Source organism: Giraffa tippelskirchi, chromosome 13 (assembly GCF_054371585.1).
Source record: "Giraffa tippelskirchi isolate mGirTip1 chromosome 13, T2T-mGirTip1v1.2.pri, whole genome shotgun sequence".
Lineage (NCBI taxonomy): Eukaryota > Metazoa > Chordata > Mammalia > Artiodactyla > Giraffidae > Giraffa > Giraffa tippelskirchi.
Window position 1 is genome coordinate 38,130,118 of NC_137287.1, and position 21,821 is coordinate 38,151,938.

At 45.4% G+C, this 21,821-nt stretch overlaps 1 protein-coding gene across 3 annotated transcripts in view; it reads left to right on the top strand.

The window, feature by feature from the left end:
• CREBBP (CREB binding lysine acetyltransferase) overlaps nt 1–21,821 on the top strand; it is a 122,838-nt gene that overhangs the window by 68,920 nt on the left and 32,097 nt on the right. For 2 of the 3 annotated variants that reach the window (XM_081554916.1, XM_081554917.1), the window contains exons 4-13: nt 5,049–5,289; nt 6,567–6,680; nt 14,083–14,325; nt 15,480–15,582; nt 15,848–15,994; nt 16,811–16,928; nt 17,423–17,594; nt 17,880–17,924; nt 19,977–20,101; nt 20,679–20,867. In XM_081554916.1, the coding sequence (XP_081411042.1) occupies nt 5,049–5,289; nt 6,567–6,680; nt 14,083–14,325; nt 15,480–15,582; nt 15,848–15,994; nt 16,811–16,928; nt 17,423–17,594; nt 17,880–17,924; nt 19,977–20,101; nt 20,679–20,867 (1,497 nt within the window). The remainder of the gene's footprint in view (nt 1–5,048; nt 5,290–6,566; nt 6,681–14,082; nt 14,326–15,479; nt 15,583–15,847; nt 15,995–16,810; nt 16,929–17,422; nt 17,595–17,879; nt 17,925–19,976; nt 20,102–20,678; nt 20,868–21,821) is intronic. The other variant, XM_081554918.1, reaches the window with a different exon arrangement.

The window sequence follows — 21,821 nt, forward strand, 5'->3', positions numbered from 1 at the left end:
TTTTAATAACTTTCTTTTGTAGCTTAATATGTTCCATTTAACTTTCTTGACAGCATGAAGGTCTGCGTTATTATTGGGGCTTGTTTGTGGGTGTTTCGGCGGTGCTGGTCTTCATTGCTGGGCAGGCTTTCTCCAGTTGCGGCGAGCAGGCGCAGCTCTCTGTTGGGGGGGGGGGCTTCTAAGTGCAGTGGCTTCTCTTGTTCCAGATCACAGGCTCTAGGGCATGCAGGCTCAGTAGTTGTGGGGCATGGGCTTAGTTGCCCCAAATAACAATGATTATATCTCACAATGCTTGGTGGGTCAAGGATTTGGTTAGGGCTTGGTTCTAGGCCTTTCTGTTCCATGTGGCTTTGACTGGGGTCTCCTCAGGTCCCCCTTACTTTTCATGCCTGCATCTGATTTCATGACGTCTGTAGCCATAATTTTTTTTAATTGGTCTGCCTTATCTAGAGATTTAGGGAATTTTCCAGTGTTCAGTAATTTAATCAAAGTGTTGTGTCTGTCTTTGTACACACATTTTAGCACACTAGTCCGGTTACTTCCCTAATAATAAATTAGAAGACCAGTAGAACCACTGGATCAAAAGGAATGGACATTTTTCTGTATTATTTTTTTATCATGGTCATATTGATAGGTGAAAGATGTTTCTTTGTTCTAATTTCGTTTCTTTGATAACTAGTGAGATAGAACTCATTTTAAAACAGCTTTATTGAGATACAAGTGCTCTCCCATGCAGTTCCCTTCTTTAAAGTGCACAGTTCAGTGGCATTTAGTGTTTTGTGCAGCCGTCATCAACCATGTTCAAATTTAGGACATTTTCATGTTTCAAAAAGAAAGTCTGTATTGTTAGCAAGTTCCTCCCATTTCCCCTAGACCTTCAACCAGATGCAACCACTAATCTGCTTTCTGCCCCTCTGAATCTACCTGTTCTGGACATTTCATCGAAACGGAATTATACAATATGTGGTTGTTTGTGACTGGCGTTTTCACATAGCACAATGTTTTTGAAGTTCATTCATGTTATAGCACATAGTGGTACTTCCTTTTTTGTGGTTGGGTTATGATCTTTTTTTGATATATCATATTTTTCCATTCTCTACCTGATGCCCATTTAAGTTGGTTCCATCTTTTGGCTATTAGGAATCTTGCTGCTGCAAACATTAGTGTCCATGTTTTTGTGTGAACGTATGTTTTCAGTTCTCTTGGGTGTATGCTTCAGAGAATTGCTGGTCCAGATGGTAACTCCAGGTTTAACCTTTTGAGGAACTGCCAGAGTGGCTGGCAGTTTCCAAAGTGGCTGCACCCTTTCACACACACTCCAGTAGAGTGTGAGAGAGACCAGTTTCTTCTCCACCAGCACTTGTTACTGTCTTTTAAATTGCAGTTATGCGGGTAGGTGTGGAACCAGTACCTGACTGTGGTTCTGATGATGGTTAATGGTATCGAGTGCTTTTTCACGTGCATGTTTCAGTAAACATGCCAGTTTTTTCATGTGTTTCTCTGTATATCTTCTTTGGGAAAATGTCTCTTCGTATACTTTGTCCATTTAAAAAAATTTAGGTTCCTTTTTTTTTTTAATCATCGAGTTTTAAGAGTACTTTGAATGTTTTAGATAGAAGTCCCATATCACATCTGTGATTTGCAGATGTTTTCTCCCATTCTTTTGTTGTCTTTCACTTTCTTGATGGTGTCTTTTGAAGCTTAACAGCTTTTAATTTTAATGCAGTCTAGTTTATTTTTTTCGTTGCCATGGTTTATGCTTTTGGTTACATACCTAAGAATCTATGGCAAGATAGAGTCCTCCTTCATTTTTACCGTTTTCCAAAATATTCTTGGTTATTGCAAAAATAAAGTTGCCTAAAATTATAAAGTACTTTTGGAGGAATTTACAAATTTTGTTCTGTATGTTTAAAGGAAGGTTCTTGTCTAGGCATTTTTCTTTTAATTCTCTTCTCCCGCCTGGACAGTGGGGACTGAGCTGAGAAGTTAGTAACATCTGAAGGCTGCTTCTGACAGATTTTTGCAGAACTTCATATAGCTCTTCTGTCTTGTTGCTGCTGCTGCTAAGTCACTTCAGTCGTGTCCGACTCTGTGCGACCCCATAGATGGCAGCCCACCAGGCTCCCCCATCCCTGGGATTCTCCAGGCAAGAACACTGGAGTGGGTTGCCATTTCCTTCTCCAATGCATGAAAGTGAAAAGTGAAAGTGAAGTCGCTCAGTCGTGTCCGATTCTTCGCGACCCCATGGACTGCAGCCTACCAGGCTCCTCCGTCCATGGGATTTTCCAGGCAAGAGTACTGGAATGGGGTGCCATCGCCTTCTCTGCCGTCTTGTTGAGCACCAGCCTAAGAGAGAAGGAAATTAAATGTGCCCCACGTTTGTAAGCACTTTGCAGCCTGGACTAGCCTCATGCAAGCCCATGGAGTTATGTGGGGGAGGCTAACCAAGAGACACGAGACATGTTGTCTGCTTCATGTTGCTGGTGACTCAGCTTCATCCTCCAGTTTGTTTTTGAGATGTGTAAACAGTGTGTAGACTTACTGAACAGCTACATGTAGATGGAGAATAGACCAAGACTTGAACATGCTGTATTTCTAGCTGTGCTATTTCTACATGTTGAAGTTTCAACATACCATCAAATACAGTTCAAAATGTATTATTGAGAACATTGCAGATGAGAAACAATGTGTTAATTTTTAATAACTTTAAAAGTCTTTTATAATTTAATCATAAGGTTGAGTTTTTTTTTTACCAGATTTTTATATGATACCTCTTTTTACGTTTATTTATTTATTTTGTATGTAGTATTTCTGTATTTTAAGAAATGGCAGGAGGACAACTGGCTTGATTCTTCTAGACATCAGTATCGTGAGAAAGTAAAGGTGAGGGAGGGTGGCAGGAGATGAAGCACCTTAAAGACAGTGACCAGGTGGAGGGTGTGGGCCTGTACTGGGTCCTGATCTGTGCATGCCAACTGTAAAAGACAGTTTGGGGACAAGTTGAGAAATTTGTGTATGAATTAGATGTTGCTGCTGCTGCTGCTAAGTCGCGTCAGTCGTGTCCGACTCTGTGCGACTCCATAGATTGCAGCCCACCAGGCTACCCTGTCCGTGGGATTCTCCAGGCAAGAATACTGGAGCGGGTTGCCATTTCCTTTGCCAATGCATGAAAATGAAAAGTGAAAGTGAAGTCGCTCAGTTGCGTCCAACTCTTCGTGTCCCCATGGACTGCAGCCTATGAGGCTCCCCCATCCATGGGATTTTCCAGGCAAGAGTACTGGAGTGGGGTGCCATTGCCTTCTCTGGGACTAGATGTTAGAAGATATTAAAGAATCCTTCATTTGGTTAGATGTGATAATGGTGTCCTTTCTACTTTTCCACATGTTTGAAATTTTTTTATAAATGCAAAAGAGACCTAACTAGGGATCATCTTACATTTCCCATATTCTTCTGTTCCTGTTGATTTCTGCTTGGACATAAGCTGATTGATGCAGAATCATTTAACGTAGGTACTGAATGCCGCAGAGGGCATAGTCACAGTCTGTTTGTTTATTGGAGCCTTATTTTAAAGCGTCAGGAAAAAAAGGAGTGGCTACAGTTTATACCCAGTCATTGGAATTTGGATAAATGAATGTACAGCCACATGTTCATGACACATCATACTACAAGTTACTTGTATGGGACAGAACCTAGAATAAATACCAAGCCAAATTTATATAAATAAAACTGTTGGTCATGGTTCATACATACAAAAAAGACTGGAAGGAGAAAAACCTGTCTGCACTTATGCAGTGGACTCCTGGCTCTCAGGATTGCAGGTGTTAAGTATTTCCTTAGTTCTTTTGCTTTCCACATTTTGCATGTATTATTTTTACAATCAGGGGAAATAGACATAAGGGAAGGAGGCTGTTTTCCCTCTAGGCGTTAAGTTCTTCTCCACTCAGCACACTCGGCCTCTGGGCTTGCATTTTGCTTTTGTTTTGGTTCCTGGTTAGGGTTCTAGGAGTTGTGCTCCTGAGCGAAGCCAGGTGGTTTTTCTACGCCAGGTGGTTTTTCTACGTACTTATTTTATGAGTTCTCATCAAGGTAAAACCAAAACACAAAACGCTCTTAACTTTTTACAGTGAACTTTGGTTCATAAAGAAATATGTTTTTACTTGGTGTTCCCCTAGTTGCAAGTGTATATAGTTTTGATTCTTCATTTGAAAAATCAGAGCTGTGTTGTACTTCATGGGAGGCAGTAGGTGTTGTGAGATGAAGTCAGAAGTGTGACTTAATCAGAGCAATAGATCAGAAAATCCCTGAAATATGGATTATATTGTTGCATGTTAGGAACATTACATTTCTCTTATTTCAAAGTTTCTTTAGTAAATTTATGAAGAATATTGGTAGTTGGTAAAGAGTAAGAAATTCCATAGGTCTCTTTTTCCGTGTTCTTTGCAATTAAGAGGTATGGTTGATCTGGCGTACTGTTTTGAAAGGATGAAAGTAACTAAGCTCTGTTTCTATATTTTTAGCAGATCATCAAGATCTGAAAAAATATTGTGTGATGTCTGAGTAGAAATTTTAATGGAATTCAAAGCATTAACGATTGTACTGGATGGTTATATTCAAGATAAATGCTGTCTTAATTTTTTAGGAGAAGTAATGAATGCTGCAGGTATTGTCCTTCCGGTCACAAGATTAGGAATCTGCAGGGTGGCTCTGATTCCTCTGCTCTGTCAGATCTTCTCAGTGGGTTGGAATTGGTCAGGCCTTGGTGATCTTTTTATTAGGTTGAATCATATGGAATTGCCAACATTTGGTCATTTGGCTTAGAGAAACAATAGTTTCATATGGTTCAACCTAATATAATAACAGCTTTCCCTGCACTTGTATGTATTGTAGCATGATGAATTGCCAATGAATTAAAGAACCTCACCAGCTGCATTCTCTCTGTGGCCGAAACTATCACTCAGCTTTACCCTTAGTTTGAAAAATAGTTAATGAACATGAATTGGAACTCTGAAAGCTTATTAAAATGTTTGTGTTAATTTGTTTTATTTTAGTCTCAGATGCAAACATCAGTGGGAATTGTACCCACACAGGCAATTGCAACGGGCCCCACTGCAGATCCCGAAAAACGCAAACTGATACAGCAGCAGCTGGTCCTACTGCTTCATGCTCATAAATGTCAGAGGCGAGAACAAGCCAATGGAGAGGTCCGGGCCTGCTCACTCCCACATTGTCGAACCATGAAGAACGTCCTGAATCACATGACACACTGTCAGGCTGGGAAGGCTTGTCAAGGTAAGTGCCGTTTGCTCAGGTCCTGGTGGCAGAGCCAAGGGTGGACTTGCCTGGTATTCTCTGGCACCTCTTCTGTTGATAAGGTTCCCACCTCCCACGTCCCCACATGCTGACCAGTCAGATGCCTCTGGACGCTCACCTGCCAGGAGAAAGGCAATGTGGTTCTACAATGTTCCGTGAACTTTTGCTGCTGGGGCTGCGTGCTGCATTTCTTCTTTTCTGCCTTCCTGTCACGGAAGACCTGTGTCCCTTCTTGATCACTGTCTTCGCCATACATGTCTAGATCATGTTTTCTTTTTAACAGTGTAGTGCACATGCATGTATGTACATGCCTTTCCCCAAGCCTAGAGCATCTGTCTTGCAGTCGTTTTGTGCGCCCAGGCGCCAGGGCTGCTGCCTCGCCCCTCCGCCCTTCTGTCTTGGCTCATCGGGCTCCTGGCCCAGTTGTCCTGGGGACCTGTGTGTACTGCCCACCCCTGCCACCTCCTTCCTTCCTCTCCAGAGGGGAGAATCATGCACACACGTGTCCCCTCTCTGGTCTTCACCTAGACACCGCAGTTGTCCTGAAGAAGCCTTCCTTAAGTAACGGTTCTGCTTCCCTTTAATCTTTATCCTCTTTCTGTCTCTTCTCACTTGTGCTCCTAACCTTGGGGAGAGTCTCCCTGATCTCCCTGCTTCCCCTTGTGACACTCGTGAGTCCCGGGTGTAACCCTGTCCTGATGGAGAAGCAGAGGATAGTCGTGCTGGACCTTTAGGAAGAAATAGAAGCAAAGATAGAGGGGCCGGGCGCAGCTGCCGTCTCGAGCACTCTGAGAAGTGCCCGGGTCCCCACAGGGTCTCCACAGACCTCTCATTTGCTTTGCTATGTTTCTTCAACTCTAGTGTTTAGATGGTTTCATCCTTGAGCATTATTAAACATAATGTAAACTTTTTATTGTAAATAGTGACATTACAGAATTATTATTTGTTCTGCCTTTCATTCCACTTGTGTGGTATTTCAGGCCAAGTAGTTTTGTTTTGTTTTTGATTTGTGGTCTGAACCTTGTTCACCATCATTCATAACATTGCTTCTCTGGGAAGTTTTTGTTTGGAATTCTCAGTAGTCGACTTACAAACTTTCTGGAAAGCAGCCTGTTTGTAAGTTGAGGACTGCCTGCACCGTGCTACAGTTACACTTGTGATAATTTTTTATGGAAGCTGGCCTTATAATGTAGGTGTAATTGAAAGCGCGACGATTTGGATGGAAAAATAACATCTCGTTGTTTTTCTGGTCATAGTTGCCCATTGTGCATCTTCACGACAAATCATCTCTCATTGGAAGAACTGCACACGACATGACTGTCCTGTTTGCCTCCCTTTGAAAAATGCCAGTGACAAGCGAAACCAACAAAGTAAGTGAGCACTGGGGGTAGAGAAGCTTGGCGATGAGACCTGAGAACACAGAGGAATAGGTAGGAAGCAGGGCGTAGACTAGTCGCCACACCGCATAGTGGGAGCTGGGGCGCCAGGGCAGAAGCTGAGGGGAAAGCTCAGCACAGCCAGCACTCGTGCTCCCTGCCTGCTCGGTGACATGGTCACTTTGGAGTCCCCACCCTGCCCCGCCCCCAGTGCTGGAATCCCCCTCCCCATCCCCTCTGGACTCAGCAGAGCAGCGAGTGCAGAGGGACGTCACTTGGATCAGAGAGGCGAGAGCTGACGGGATGGCTGAGTTTCTTGACAGATACTCAGCATTTGTCACTGTAATGGCAGTGACTTTGGGGTGAGGGGTGGAGCAGACTAGACACTTTTTGAAATCACCCTATAAAGTAAGTTTTGAGGACCTCTTGTTCTAGAAGCGTCAGTCAGGCTGGGTTGGTGTAAAATTCCACATGCAGGTGTTGTGGAGGCGATGCGGTTCCCAGACCTAGGTGTGTAACTAACAGTTCATTCAGCACAGGTAGAGGGTCTCTGCACCAGGACTGCTGCATCCTGATCGTAGCCCTCGCTTCGTCATGTTTCCATCGGTCTGTGTGCCCTTAGCGGGTGGTTAGGCAGTGTCCGCGTAGGAGGCCTCGTGTGGCTCCCGAGGGCTCCCGTGGGCATTGGAGCAGGGAAAAGATGAGCGTCTCTCCCCTATATTAAGTCCCTTCTGGTCGTTTTGGAGGCCCAGCTGTGCTCTTTGGGTGTGTCCCTTGGTGTGGACAGGTAGGCCATGCCCTTGGCTCTTGTGTCGCCGTGGGCTGGAGCTGCCCTCGGAACTCCAGCACTGTCTGCGTCTTCTCCGCCTCATCTGGGCCGTCTCACCCCACCCGCCCTGCTTGTGGTTACGTGTCCACTGCTCTCATTCTTCTTGGGCAGACCTGTTGCTGTCTCAGAACACGTGTGCTGCTTTTCTTTCTGCTTGTTTCCAAGTGGCACTGGGAAAGGTGGTCAAGCCCGCTAGGCACCACAGCGCTGGGCCACCCCCGCTTCCACTCAGCACGCCCCACTCCCTCCTGAGCACCCCCCAGCACCCCCCCACACACAGGAGTGTCCATGGCCCAGGAAAGGCGGTCCAGGGCCATGGGCCCATCCTCCCTCCCTTGCTCCCCGTAGAAGCAGTCATACTAAGTTTCCTTTAAAAGTCACTTTCCTAAATGAGTTCAATTATACTTTTATTAAGCAAAAAATGAATTAATACACAATTTTCTAGGACATTTCTTATATAAAGTGAAGATCTAGGAATCTGTGTCTTCCAGAAGCAGATATTTGAGACAACAGTTCTAGTGGACTACAGTCTAGGTTTCTTCCAAGTTAGTGTAAAATGTTTTCTTTTTTACTAACATGTTTGGATGGTTACAGTTTCTTATGTTTTAGGATGCATTTCAGTTATAGTCCTTTTAAGTGTCAAAATATTTATTGTCGAGTTTGTGGTTGTACAGTATTCATTCCATGAATAATGAATTAGGATAGTGTTCTTAACCTTTAATTTGGGACTGTGAATTTTCTGAGATCCTTTGGTTTTTAATATGTATTGCCATGACAGTTGTAAACTTTTGAGATTTCTCTTTTTAAGAAACACTTTGTGTGGTTTTTATTTAAAAAAAAAAAAGAAATGAGTGGGTTTTTTTTTTTTTCTAACATCTTTATAACTGCCTGCTTGTTGTGATGATTGATCTAGAATGAGCCCTCAGAAGTGGTAAACCACAGTATTTCTCCCAGTCATAAGGTAAGGTGTTGTCAGGGTGATTTCACAATATAAAGTCATGGGGCGTGTATAGACGAACTCTGTGCAAGGTTTTAGCAAATTTTCATGAAAGAAATGAAAGTGGGGTATTTTACTCTGTATTTTGTGTGTTTGTATATGTTATTGTTTTTAATGCTTCTCAAGTTAGGTTTCTGCTCTGAGTGTATTCCTTTGGCTCCAGCACTATGGTTTTGCGAGGACAAGGAGTTTGATAGGATGAGCGAGAGAGTTGCAGCATGTCTTCTCTGTAAATGTTTGTTGCTCTTCCTCCTCTCTTGAAGCAAACTGTGCCCATTGTGTGTGAAATGGGCCGTAGCAACAGTGGGGAAGCGTGGCTCTGTCCCTCCAGTAGCTGATGGACTCTGTCCAGTTGACCCTTCCACAGCTCAGGATGAGGACTCCGATCCTTCTGCACAGTCAGAGAGCCATGGCCCTCCCAGCACATTGGCAGCTTGGTTCCTCCATGTCCGCAGCTTCGAGCAACATGGACAATGTGTGGCTGTTGTATTTACTGTTGGAAAATGTCTGTGTAAGCCGACCCATGCTGTTGAAACCTGTCTTGTTTAAGGGTCAGCTGTATGTTAAAAATGATGTGACAGTGACATCAATCTGGGACTTCTTCGTGGTCCAGTGGTGAAGACCCTGCACTTCCACTGTAAGGGGCACAGGTTTGATCCATGGTTCAAAGGGCACATGAGGTTCATGGGGCACATGGTTCATGAGGGCACAGTAAGATCCCTCATGCTGTGGGGTGCAGCCAGAAATAAAAAATGAGGCAACAATAGTGTCACTCAAAGGAGTGAGGTAGGGTCAGTGGTGTCGGCAGTCCTGGCAGGGAGGGTCAGTGTGCATGGGAGGTGGGGCTGGGCGAAGCCCAGCTTCAATTAAGTGACAAGGGAAGAACTTTCTAGACAGCAAGGCTAACATACCTGCAAGGAGACACCTCTGATTCGACTCAGAGATTCCTATGCAAGTGAGGTTTGTAAGTGGTGATCAGGACCCCCAGGGATCATCTGAGACCCACCTGTGTCCACAGAGGCTGTGCTGTCCAGACAGGGTTTCCCACAGATGCTCGGCCTGCCTGGTGCGCACACCCTGCTTCTCTAACTCCTCCCGTTGATGTCCCTACTGAGAGAGACTGCCCAGGTCACCTGTGGAGCCTACCCAGGGGCCACTGAAAGGAAACCCAGACTTCTGTGGCCTGTGTGGAGGAGACTTTGTGGAATTTTTCCCATGAGTTATTGTCCAGAGATTCTGCAGTCACTGATCTTGCATTATCCATCCCTTATAGAGATGGTCAGATTTTATTGACTAATGAGGACGTTGCAGGGTATGTATCTAGCGTCAGTCTTGGCACCTGACTCCCAGAACTGTGCAAGGTGGCAGTGGGCGGGCTGTAGCGGCCCAGACCGGATTCCCTGTCTGAGTTCATGTTGCCTCCTCAAGGGGTTTTGCTGCTCCGCATATGGTCCTCAGTCCAACTTCAGGCACACCCCCATGTTGCTTGTTAGAAACTCAGAGACTTGGACCTGCCCCCAGGCTTCTTGTGTTATTAGACTGCATCTTAACAAATTCCGCATGTTTGCCGCTCTGGATGCCTCGCAGGGCGGAGCGTCAGTCCTGGAGCTCTTGAGATAGTGCGTGCCCTGCTCTAGGCAGCCACGGGTTTCCCAGCTCAGAGCAGAAGGGCTGTCAAAATGGATGCCGCAGGATCAGCCCAGGACCACCTCAGCCTGCCCACTGCCCGCGGCTCCTTGGGCCTCCGTGGGGGTCTCAGTCAGCCTCCCCAGACCCCTGGCTTGAATACCTCTGCTGGCTTGCCACTCACTACTTGGCCCTGCCCTGTGATCCAGCTTTAGGCCCCTCTGATTGTTTGAGATGCCTGCCTTCATGGTGTTGAGTCCTGCTTAAAACATGCCCTCCAGATGCCTACTTGGTGCTCCATAGGCACTCACAGGCTGTGCACCTGCTTCACCTGCAGGCTCTCCAGAGACCACCAGTGCCTCTGTGACAGCCCGCGGCAGGGGCAGGGGGGCGGTGAGGCCTCCTGTGGCTCAAGTACCAGACAGCCGCCGGTGATAGACTTCATTGGAGTAGCTTTGTCCTCGCTCTTCTGGGTGGTGCCAGGTTGCCAGTTCTGAGCTGTTTGGCTTCTGAAGACAGCCTGCTGCAGGGTGCGTGTTCTTGCTTGGTGGTGGCTGTGATGGGGGGCCTGGCCCTCGGTTCGGGTGTCCCTCTGCCCTGGTGCACTGGCCTGGGATGCCCTGTGCTGTGGGAGCAGCTCTGCAGAGACGTCCGTAGGTCTGAGCAGACGTGAGCCTGACCCTCTTGGTGGAAATCCAGGTGCTGACCAAGTAGTGGCTGCTGTGTCTGCCTCATGGAGTGTTCCCCACCAACCTGACAAAGTTTTGGAATTCAGCGTGTCCGTTTTTGTTGGATTTCCAAATTGAGTGCGGTTTTATTGAAACCGATTGGGGGCTGGAATTTGTGGTGAGTCGACTGTTGACATCAGCAGTGGCTAGTCTCTGTGAAGCCTCTCCATGGGCCAGTCTCTGTGCCCATGGGGGAGTGAGTCCTGGACAGAGCCAGCTGTGAAACCCAGCCCTTTTCTCTCCTTAGTAGCTGCAGCAGAAGGGGAGTGGGAGCGCTCTGGAGACGTGCTGGTAGCAGGAGTACTGACTGATGCTCGGGGAGAGGGGCCACGCTGTACTGAGATGCACTGAGACACTGTGTGGTGGGATGTTACAAGGATTGATTGTGTGTAAAACGTAGCCTTAAGCTCTCAGAAAGGAAACAAGATGTAAAAATGGTAAAAAGAACAAGGAGTGTTGATATCTAAAGAGGTAAACATTGGGAGTTCCTGCAATCCAGTGCTTAGGACTCCGCACTTTCACTGCGAGGGCCTGGGACTAAGATCCCCTAAGCTACGCAGCATGGCCAAAAAAACAAAGAGGTAAGTATCAATAATGTATAAAATTGACTCATGTAGCAGGCTGTATTCTCAATGACACCAGGTACATGGAGCGGTGCTGTTTTAGCACTCCTCACGTTTTTGCTCAGCCTCAGAGCCCTCAGCGCTGCAGTGCTGGGAGGGCGCCTGCTCCACTGCTACAGCTTGAGGCGAGCTCCCTGGTGGGAGGAGAGTCCCGGTGAGACACATGCTGGTCCTGGCTTCAGGGAATGTGCAGGGAAGAGGAGATGGTCTTGATCATTTTAATCAGAGACCACTGTCTCTGATATGGAATCAAGGGCTGCAGCCTTTCATTAGTAGATAGAGATGTTGCTCTCCCAGCAGACCCTGAGCTCCATGAGCGCAGTCTGTTCACTTCTGTCCTGTTGTCTGTGTCTGTCGTGGAGTCTGTGCACGGAAGTGAGGGAGGAAAGGAAGGAGGGAGCAAGTGCAGGAGTCGCAGGTATCCAGAGAGGAGCAGAGGCCCGGCTGCCACGGTGGGGGGTGTTCAGGGAAGGCCAGCTGCTGCAGGGACACCAGGAGGATGTTCACGGAGAGCAGAAGCATCTTGAGCTTGTAGAACTTAAAGTAACTCCCCTTCCAGCCATCACCCCCGTAGGAAATGCCTGCATTCCTTGTCCCTGAAGCGTAGATGTTATCTCATAGCGGCGTTTAGACTCAGATTGGGCCATGCCTGTATGTCAGGGACCTTTTTATTTGTTTGTATTTTATTTTCCTTGTCTCTAAATTAGTTAGAAATGTCAAGTACCAAATGCTTGTCTTCAGATAGGTATGTTTTCTTTTAAAGTAAAAGACATGGTAATGTTTACATTTAGGACATAAATGCTTCTAACACACACAAAAAATACATTGACCGAGTCAGCAGCTTCCATGAGAGGAGGAAGTCTGTAAGTGGTCCATAAGTGGCCTTGAGCTTAGGAATGGCAGTCCTCCTAGGATGGGGAATTTGGAGTAAAAGGATGGCATTTGGGGAAGTGTGGACATGAGTGGATTTTAGTAGAAAGAAATCGTCATTAAGGCACTGCTATTGCATCTTCACCCAAAACCCGAAGCCTTGTACACCTTGTTTCTTTAAATTCCTCTCTCTCCACAGTTGATCAGTGTGCATGTCAATGTAAGTCTAGGTCTGTTCCTCCTTACACCGCAAAGTAATAGAAAAATAAATCATCTTACCATTGTCACTTTCCTTTTTCCATCATGGTTCTTTTAGACAATTCAGCGTGTCAGTTTCAGTAGTACAACGGCATGTGTTTAAAGTTTCATGGAGTATTAACTGTTAGGAAAAATACTTTTAAAAGTATCATACATGACTTATTTCAGAGCTACAAACTTGTCATAAAATGTACCTTGGGAATTGCTTTTCATTTATTATAATGAGGTGCTTGGTGTGTATAATTGTGTCTAATGAGCATTAATGAGTTTTAGATCTGAATATTCTTATTAGAAAAGTTAAATAGTATGAAATATGTAATTATCAAGGGCTTTTCTTTTTTTAACACATTTTGGTTTAATTAAATTACTCAGATAAGTATTTGAGTTGTTTATGTTATAATTGCGCTGATGGTGATGTGAGGATATTATTATTACAGTAATGGTCTGAATTTTAAAGAAAAATTTTGTGATAGTGTTTTATGTCTCAAAGATCTTATGTTATAGTATTAGTTTTATAAGCTGCTGTTTATGACCTGACTCTAAAGTTTGGGGAAGTTGGAAAGAAAGGAACTCTTACAAATAAGAATCAATGGTATGACGCAGAACTTCTGCCATATGTTGAAAACCGATTAGGACATTTGGATGGATGGACAGACAGATGGACAGATGGGTATTTGGGTCATCTCTGTTAACTTTGAAGCCCTTGGGAATGGGGCTTTTTATGTTGCTACAGATTTTCCTCAGTCAGGCACAGTATTTCTTAAACAGCTTCACATAACAGAGAGCTTAGCATAGTGCCCTCCCACATAGGAAACTCGGAGGAGAGAAAGCCGTGGTGTTGCCTGGTCCCTGTATGTCACGGATTCAAGGAAATGCAGTTTTGTTTTCTGGAAGATTGTGTCAGAGATCTTAATTAAGTTATTGTTACTTGATACCTTTAGTAATTAAGATATTGATTAAGTTAATAAGTAACAGAACTGACCAACTAGGTGTCTCCTCTGCTCCTTTTCTTCCTCTGTACCTGTGCAGGTGAGCAGTGAGGGACTCAGAGAAGCAGCAGCAGGAGGGGCTTCTTAGCTCATCTCAGTGGTGGCTGACGACCTCCAAAGAATGTGTGTTTTCCCATGTTTGTGGTTTCCCCAGAACTGACTTCTTATGAGGCTCTAGATTTAATATATGCTGACCTTGATTGCATGATTGCTGATTTTCTGGTCCATTGTTTTCTAACATAGAAGCTTGAATTCTCTTCAGATTTTTGTTCTTCAGGTGCCACTGTGCGGATGAGATTAATAGAATGGGCTCCTTCTGTCTGCACAGTTCCTTTCTTGGTAGCCTGGTTCCAGTGCTTCATGACATACATAGGTGGTCTTCTGATAAAATTTTACTTGTTTTTCAGTAGTTTTTAACTCATTTGTGGACTTTTCCCTTTTACTTATCTCTTGTGTTTATCTGTTTGTTTTTGTAGCCATCCTGGGGTCTCCAGCTAGTGGAATTCAAAACACCATTGGTTCTGTTGGCACAGGCCAACAGAATGCCACTTCTTTAAGTAACCCAAATCCGATAGACCCCAGCTCCATGCAACGAGCGTATGCTGCTCTTGGACTCCCCTACCTGAACCAGCCCCAGACGCAGCTGCAGCCTCAGGTTCCTGGTCAGCAACCAGCACAGCCTCAAACTCACCAGCAGATGAGGAGTCTCAACCCCCTGGGTAGGTGAAAGGACTCTCGAGAACTTCCTTGTGCAAATGCAGTGTCGGGAGTGACAAGCCTTCTGGAGCCCAGGGCTGTTTTCAGCTACTGTTTTTACTTTAAATTCAAATTTTCAATTTAAATATATATAATAAAATTCAAATATATATATTATGGTGAATGGTATCTTTTAAATGATTAAAATTAAAAAATTCCAGGTAAAGGCTAAAGTGTCAGGTACACTGAAGATGTTACAGGCTTGTAAGATGAATCACATTTGCAAATGAACCAACATTTTTGTCACTTGTGTCTGGATAGTTTTCATAAAGGGCATTTCACATGGTTCAGAATGCAAAATCTCACAGGTTGGAATTAGTGCAGTACCACTTGCCTTGACTCTCTGCATCTCCTAGCATGTCTTGGTTGTGGACTACTTGTGACTGGAGCCGACCAGTCTGAATCCGGACAGGCTAACAGGGATCTCAGAACAGGGTTGTTGTGCTGGTTTTGTTCTTTTCCTAATAAAGTATTTTCACCTTAAAGAGACTTCATCTGTTGCGTGTTGGGAAACAGTTGCCGTAATGCATCTCTGACTCCTGCTGGAGTCTTGAAATGTCCCTTCTAGTCTGACACCACTTCTGTTGGTATAATCTGGGACAAGACTGTTAACCTGCATCTCACCTTTCTCTTACTTTAGAACAAATTCTGTAGACAAATTGACCTTTTGTCTTCTTCACTTGAAGTTAATTTCTATGATTTTTATCTTCTGATATGCAAAACAAAAAGATGATGAAGTGTATGTGACGGGAATGAAGCCAGAATCAAAACCGAAGCTGCAGGTGGATCATTTCTGATTTTTTTCCGCAGCCACCAAGCATTCATGATGCCGACCAGCCTCCATAGAAATGCTCTTCTTTGGTTTTCAAGTGTGATAGGAAGCAATTGAATTTATACAATTTTACCACCATTATTTTTTTTTTTTTTTTTACAATTTTACCACCATTATTGAAAATATAACTCCCAGAGTTCCTGCCATAGCATTTATTATTATGAGTCATAAGAATAATTTTCATAAGAATCATTTATTTATATGTGACTTGTTATTTATCTGTTATTAAGGCTTTGAGGTGTATAATTTAGGAGTTGGTTGATTCCTTTTCTTTTTGTCTTTCAGGAAATAACCCAATGAACATTCCAGCAGGAGGAATAACAACAGATCAGCAGCCACCAAACTTGATTTCAGAATCAGCCCTTCCAACTTCCCTTGGGGCTACAAAGTAAGACCCTTGTTTCATTTGGCTCCTATCTGAGTGATAGTCACATGTTAAAGTGGGCTGGGAACCACACAGAACTCTTGATTCTTTCTAAAGTGTAGGGCTGTTTCCCTCCCACCCTTCTCTCTCCCTCTTCCCTCCCTCCCTCTTTCTTTCTTTCTAACAGATAACAGAGTTTAAAGTCACATATGGTTGAAAAACCTTAGTTGGATGAATGGCATGTGAGTCACTTTTCCAGTTGGATGACCTGTTCTTACTCTCCCCTCAGCCCCCTGATGAATGACGGCTCAAACTCTGGAAACATTGGAACCCTCAGCACTATACCTGCAGCAGCACCTCCTTCCAGCACTGGTGTTCGGAAAAGCTGGCATGAACATGTCACTCAGGACCTGCGGAGCCATCTAGTACATAAACTGTACGTGGCCCTCTTGCCTGTTATTCACATGCGATGGAAGCATTTTGTGACTAATGGCGATGTGACAGTTTTGCAGTTTCCTGGGTGTCTGATTTAACTCCCAGGTGTTCTTTTGGGCCCCAGGTGATCATACCCTTGCAACTGACGGCGGTCACATGCTTTTTAGGGAGGCTGGAGGATCCCAGATTCTGAGTGCCCAGTGGATCCTGGAGAGGAATATGAACTTTGACCCATGTCACAGGGGCAGGCCTGTTTTCTAAGCTCTCGGTGCACGGGGAGCTGGGACTCACTCAGAAGCTTGTCTTATTTTATGGCTCAAGGTTATAGTTGTGGGGAGCCCTGAGAATTGCAGGAATTTGGGCCTAGTAAATACAGATGGCTTCACAATACCATTATACAATTAACATGGGAAATTAATAGTTGAATTTCTCCAGCAATTTAAGTTAAATGAAGGTGACGTTGATCAACTTGATTCTGATGGAGTTTTCTTTTTTTTCTCCTTCATTATTTTAATCAAAAGTTTTTGTACTTAGTAGTTTAAAGGTTAGGAATTCAAAATCATATTATTCTTGAGTTGGTCAAGCACTTATTGTTAATAGCAAAATATTGTTGTGTTTGACTTGTGGATAAATTGACAGATCAGTATTGTCTCCAAAGAGTGACTACACATGAACTAGGCAAGAGATTGGGGGTCTCTCAACAGTGTATTGTGCCCAAAGGTAGACGGTTGTTTCTTCTCTTCCCATGTCACACGTAAAATGGCAGGATGTTGACATTGTGCTAAAAGTAGGTTGAGAGTACGTGCTGTCCTTTCAGTGTCCAAGCCATCTTCCCGACACCTGACCCTGCAGCCCTGAAGGATCGCCGCATGGAGAACCTGGTGGCCTACGCTAAGAAAGTGGAAGGGGACATGTACGAGTCTGCCAACAGCAGGGTAGGTCAGCGTTCGTGTTCCAGCCGCACGGTGCCTAGGGGACCTGTGACTGCATGTCTGGACGTGGGGGCTTCTGTCAGCCTGCTTAGTCTCCTCGCTTGAGGTCCTCCCTGCATACCTCTCTTGGTTTGTAACTGCAAAATCTTAAAGTGTGCCCACTACAGTGGTAAATGAGGTATGTGAAGTTTTTCTAACCTGTGGGTGTACTTTATAGTGGAGTGTTTACAGCGCTTGCACTGTGCTGTCACTTGTGTCAGTGAGTATGCAAGAAGAGGTTCAGCTGTGGAATGAACTGTCATGAGGACTTAGTACCCCCTGACTGTTAAGTCCCATAGTATCCCTGGGCTTTGGTTTATGAGTTAGAAGTGCTGAATACTTTACCCGTGCCAGTGTACATAATTTTAATTTAAAAGTTCATTAGTTTGTTAGAACCTACAAGACCAGATCAGTTGTTTGTTTGCAAATAACTAGTATTGAATGTTGCTGCTTTTTAGGATGAATACTATCACTTACTAGCAGAGAAAATCTACAAGATTCAAAAAGAGCTAGAAGAAAAGCGGAGATCGCGTTTACACAAACAAGGCATCTTGGGTAACCAGCCAGCCTTACCAGCCCCTGGGACGCAGCCCCCCGGAATACCCCAGGCGCAGTCTGTGAGACCTCCAAGTAAGGACTGCATGTCCCACCCCTGGTCTGTTCCCTTGTGTGTCTTTCTGTGTTTGGTGTGTATTTCTCAGCACACAGAATTACACTCCCAGGAAACCTGTTGCTTTGAAAGCATGTAGTAGTGGCTGTGTTCTGCGGTGGCCTGTGTTTAGACGTGAGTCTCTCACAGAAAGGCCCTTTAAAGGGTGTGCTGGCATCAGAGTGCACAGCACTTTTGGATCTGCTCTTCTCTTTCAATCTAAAGGATTATTTTCAGTAACCTCCTTTTTTTTTCTACCATTGTAGATGGGCCCATGCCTCTGCCAGTGAATCGTATGCAGGTTTCTCAAGGTATTTAACCATTGTTGTAAATCATATTTTGGTTTAACATTCTGCAGCACAAAGTTTATTGGTTTGTCTCTTCCTTGTGTATTTCTTTCCTTCCATTTTTCCTTTGGTTTTTCTTTTCGTATTGCTTCCTTTTTTTTTTCTTTCCAATGATGAGCATAGTGGATGTCCACAGGTAGTGTGAACGTCTGTTGCATTTGGAGGTTTGGAGATCACAGCAAAGCTCTCCAAGGAGATCAGAAGTAGGAGTTCACTTTTTTTTTTTTTTTGATGGACAAGAGAAGACATTGCTCTTGGAAGAGTCTCCAAAAAAAGAAAACATTGTAGGTGAGGGGAAAGAAACATTTCTGAGCACTTGAAAGTAGAGCGTCAGGCCTATCCTGAAGCCGGAGCACCCTGTTTGAGGGGTGGTAGGGACGGGTGAGGCTGCTCTGGGCTAACGAGCACAGGCGCCACCCCACCAGGCTCGCCAAAGAGGATCTGTGCTCCTAGCAGCTAGTCTGAGCGACTTCCGGAGGTTCTTTCTCAAGTTGAGAGTCTTCGGTTGTGGTTGAAGCAGTCATTTGAGTTTGGGGGTTAGGGTCATTTCAGAGCTTTTACAGCTCTTAGCAGGTTGAGACCTGAACAGTAGGATGTTTCTGCTGGTTGTGAAATGAGGTGGTGACATTATCCAGGAGATTCCAAAGCAAGGCCTTGCTGCTGTGTGTGGAGTAATTCAGGGAGAAAGCGGTCATTCCAACAGCTGTGGTGATCATGCTGCATACCACAGGAGACCTGGTAGAGCTGCTGATGATACTGTGGAGGAAACTTTTCAGGGACTTGTTTAGATGGACCAGGTGGGACGAGTGAAAGAATCAAGAAGGCAGAGAAATTGAGCCTTAGGAGAGGCAGGGTGCTGTATCAGGGACAAGGTGGACAAGTCGGCTGCTTCGGGATCTGAGGAGGGGGCTGTTGAGCAGACTGAAAGGAGGAGCCTTCGAAGGAAGCGCTTGCCTGCCCCTGTCACTGGCACGTCCAGATCTGTGGAGAGGAACTTGTTACGGTGCCGTTTCTTCATGCATATTTTTCGCTTGCTCAGTAAAATCTCCTCTTGGCAACAAAACCCTCCAGAAGAGCAGGGCACTTTGTTCTGTAGGCTTCCTGGAAAGTCTTGGTTACTTGGGACATTTCTCACTGGTGCTGAAGGAGGCCCATGTTTTTTAATGCCCTATTATGCCCTATAGTTAAGGCACTGCCTCAGGATTCTGTTCATGGCCACAGGACTGGGCTAAGTCGTGAAACTTACTGAAGCAGCATTTACATTGAGCTCAGAGTTTACAGAGAATTATGGGAAATTACAGAGAGAGAGGCTCCGTGGCCTGGAGTTGTATAGCGGCTGGTGAGAGGTGTCGTTCATGGTGTGGCATCCCTGGGAAGGCCAAGGCAGCCATGAAAGTGAGATCTTTCCAGTCGGCAGAGAGGAGGCTGAAGTTGAGAACCGCCAACCCTTGGGCACTTCCTAAATGCTTAATGTCCTTGGAAAATTAAAGCCATGTTTTGAGTCTTATCCCAGATGCTAACAATAAATGTAAGCCCAGCCAAAGAGCTGGGGGGCCTGGGGTGATGGGAGCAGGCTTCCTGCTGGGAGTCAGGTGGTCCAGAAGGCTCTGAGGGGTTGTCTCAGAGGGGTGCCCTGGCCTCAGCAGACCTCGTCCATGGATGGTGGGTGCTCCTTCCCACAGCCCCACACACCCCTGTCTTCTCTGTCACTTGAACGCTCTGGCGCCGAGTGCTGCCCTGGCCTCAGCTGCTCGCAGCTTCCCTGATGTGCCACCCTCCTCTCCTCATGCTGTCCTGCCCGCACCCCACCCACCACCTCACCACCACCACGGTGGTGCTGTTTTTCCTGGATATGAGCAATCTGTTACTTAGCCATCTTTTCTGATTGACTGATCTTTCAGTTGTGTATGTAGTGTGTGTGTGCCATCTTATTTGGCTTCAAGTTTCTTTGGCAAATTGTCATTCTCTTTTCCTATGGGTGCTTTTCCTAATGAACTGTTGTGGGTACCTTTACAGGGATGAATTCATTTAACCCAATATCCTTGGGGAATGTACAGTTGCCACAAGCGCCCATGGGACCGCGTGCGGCATCCCCCATGAACCACTCTGTCCCGATGAACAGCATGGGCTCCGTTCCAGGGGTAAGTGCTTGTCCTCCCTTCAGCTGTGCTGAGGAGGCCTCGCTGCAACAGGACAGTTCTCCCTGAGGGAGCTTGGAGGTTGTCCAGGAATCCTGTGATGCTTGTTCCTTTGGATTGTGTTGTGCTTTGGCTCTCTCTCTGGTCCTTATTACTACAAAGATTATTTGACTGTTACTTATTTTTACTGAAATGAGAGATTCCTTGGCACCTGTGACTTTGTGAGAAGACGGGAGTTCTGGGGATGTGTGACAGAATGAGAGGAAAGGTGTCAGCGTCTGCTGACTCGCAGAGCGTCCTCTCCTGAGGCTGCTTTCTAAACGAGTCCGAGAACTCCTAAAAGGCGTGTTTGAATTTTACACTGTGGCATGCTATTGATTTCTGTTCAGAGGACTGTGTGGAGCTGGCTCATGAGAGAACTGCATGAAAAAGCGTGCAGAATGCCTGGGAGCCGGGAGGTCTTCGTGCGTGGGGGGTCACTTCCTGTGAGGGGGGACTTGAGGACTCCTCTCTCCTCTGGCTCACCTTGGAGCATGGGCCCTGGAGCCCTCTGAACACAGTGGCACACGTTGTCTTGTAGATGGCCATTTCTCCGTCCCGTATGCCTCAGCCTCCGAACATGCTGGGCGCGCACACCAACAGCATGATGGCCCAAGCGCCTGCGCAGAGCCAGTTCCTGCCGCAGAGTCAGTTCCCGTCGTCCAGTGGGGCGCTGAGTGTGAGCAGCGTGGGCATGGGGCAGCCGGCGGCACAGGCTGGCGTTCCACAGGTACTGTCCTCTGTCTTAGTTGTCATTTTCTTGATTTTTATTTGTATATTTTAGATTCTAAGCTTCGCATGTGATCCTGAGAGACATTAGTTTTTGAAGAGGGAGTGAGGAAAGATCCCTTGAGTTCACACTTAATGATTAGGCACCTGTTGGTTAAACTGCCCAGGTGAAGTCTGGCTAACTGGGCCATTTGAGTAGTTCCCTTCTTGTTGAATGTGTTTTTAATTATTCAATATAATGCCGGCGGGGACTGTTTTCCACTCATTTTACTGCCTTTCCTCGACTTCTGTTAATTGTTAGAGTGCATCAGATTGCTGCTGTGTACAAATGTACATGTATTTAAAACAAACTAAGTGTTCCCCTGAGAGATCGAATTCATTACTTAACATGTATAACATTGAATAAGAGGCAGTGACTACACTAGATTCACTAAGTAAATACCTATTAATTAATTGTTTTTTAAAAATTTTATTTATTATTATTTATGTTTGTCTGTGCTGAGTCTTCCTTGCTGCATGCAGGCTTTCTCTAGTTGCAGTGAGTGGAAGTTACTGTCAGTGCAGTGCCCAGGCTTCTCATTGGGGTGGCTTCTCTTGTGGAGCACGGCCTCTAGGCATGAGGGCTTCAGTAGTTGTGGAGCTCAGGCCTAGTTGCCCCACGACATGTGGAATCTTCCCCGACCAGGGATAGAACTTGTGCCCTCTGCACTGGCAGGTGGATTCTTAACCACTGGGCCACTAGAGAGCCTGATGCCTATTAATTAATTCTTAATTTGCATAAATTTTATTTCTCTAGCAAAGGGGTCAACAGGTTTGTCCTGTAGATACTTTCAGCTTGGTGGACCATGGGGGAACTGCTCTGCTCCACTGTTGTGACAGAGGCAGTCATAGACATGTGCATTCACACATGAGTGAATGGAGAGGCTGCTGGCCAATAAAGCTTTATTGACAGAGA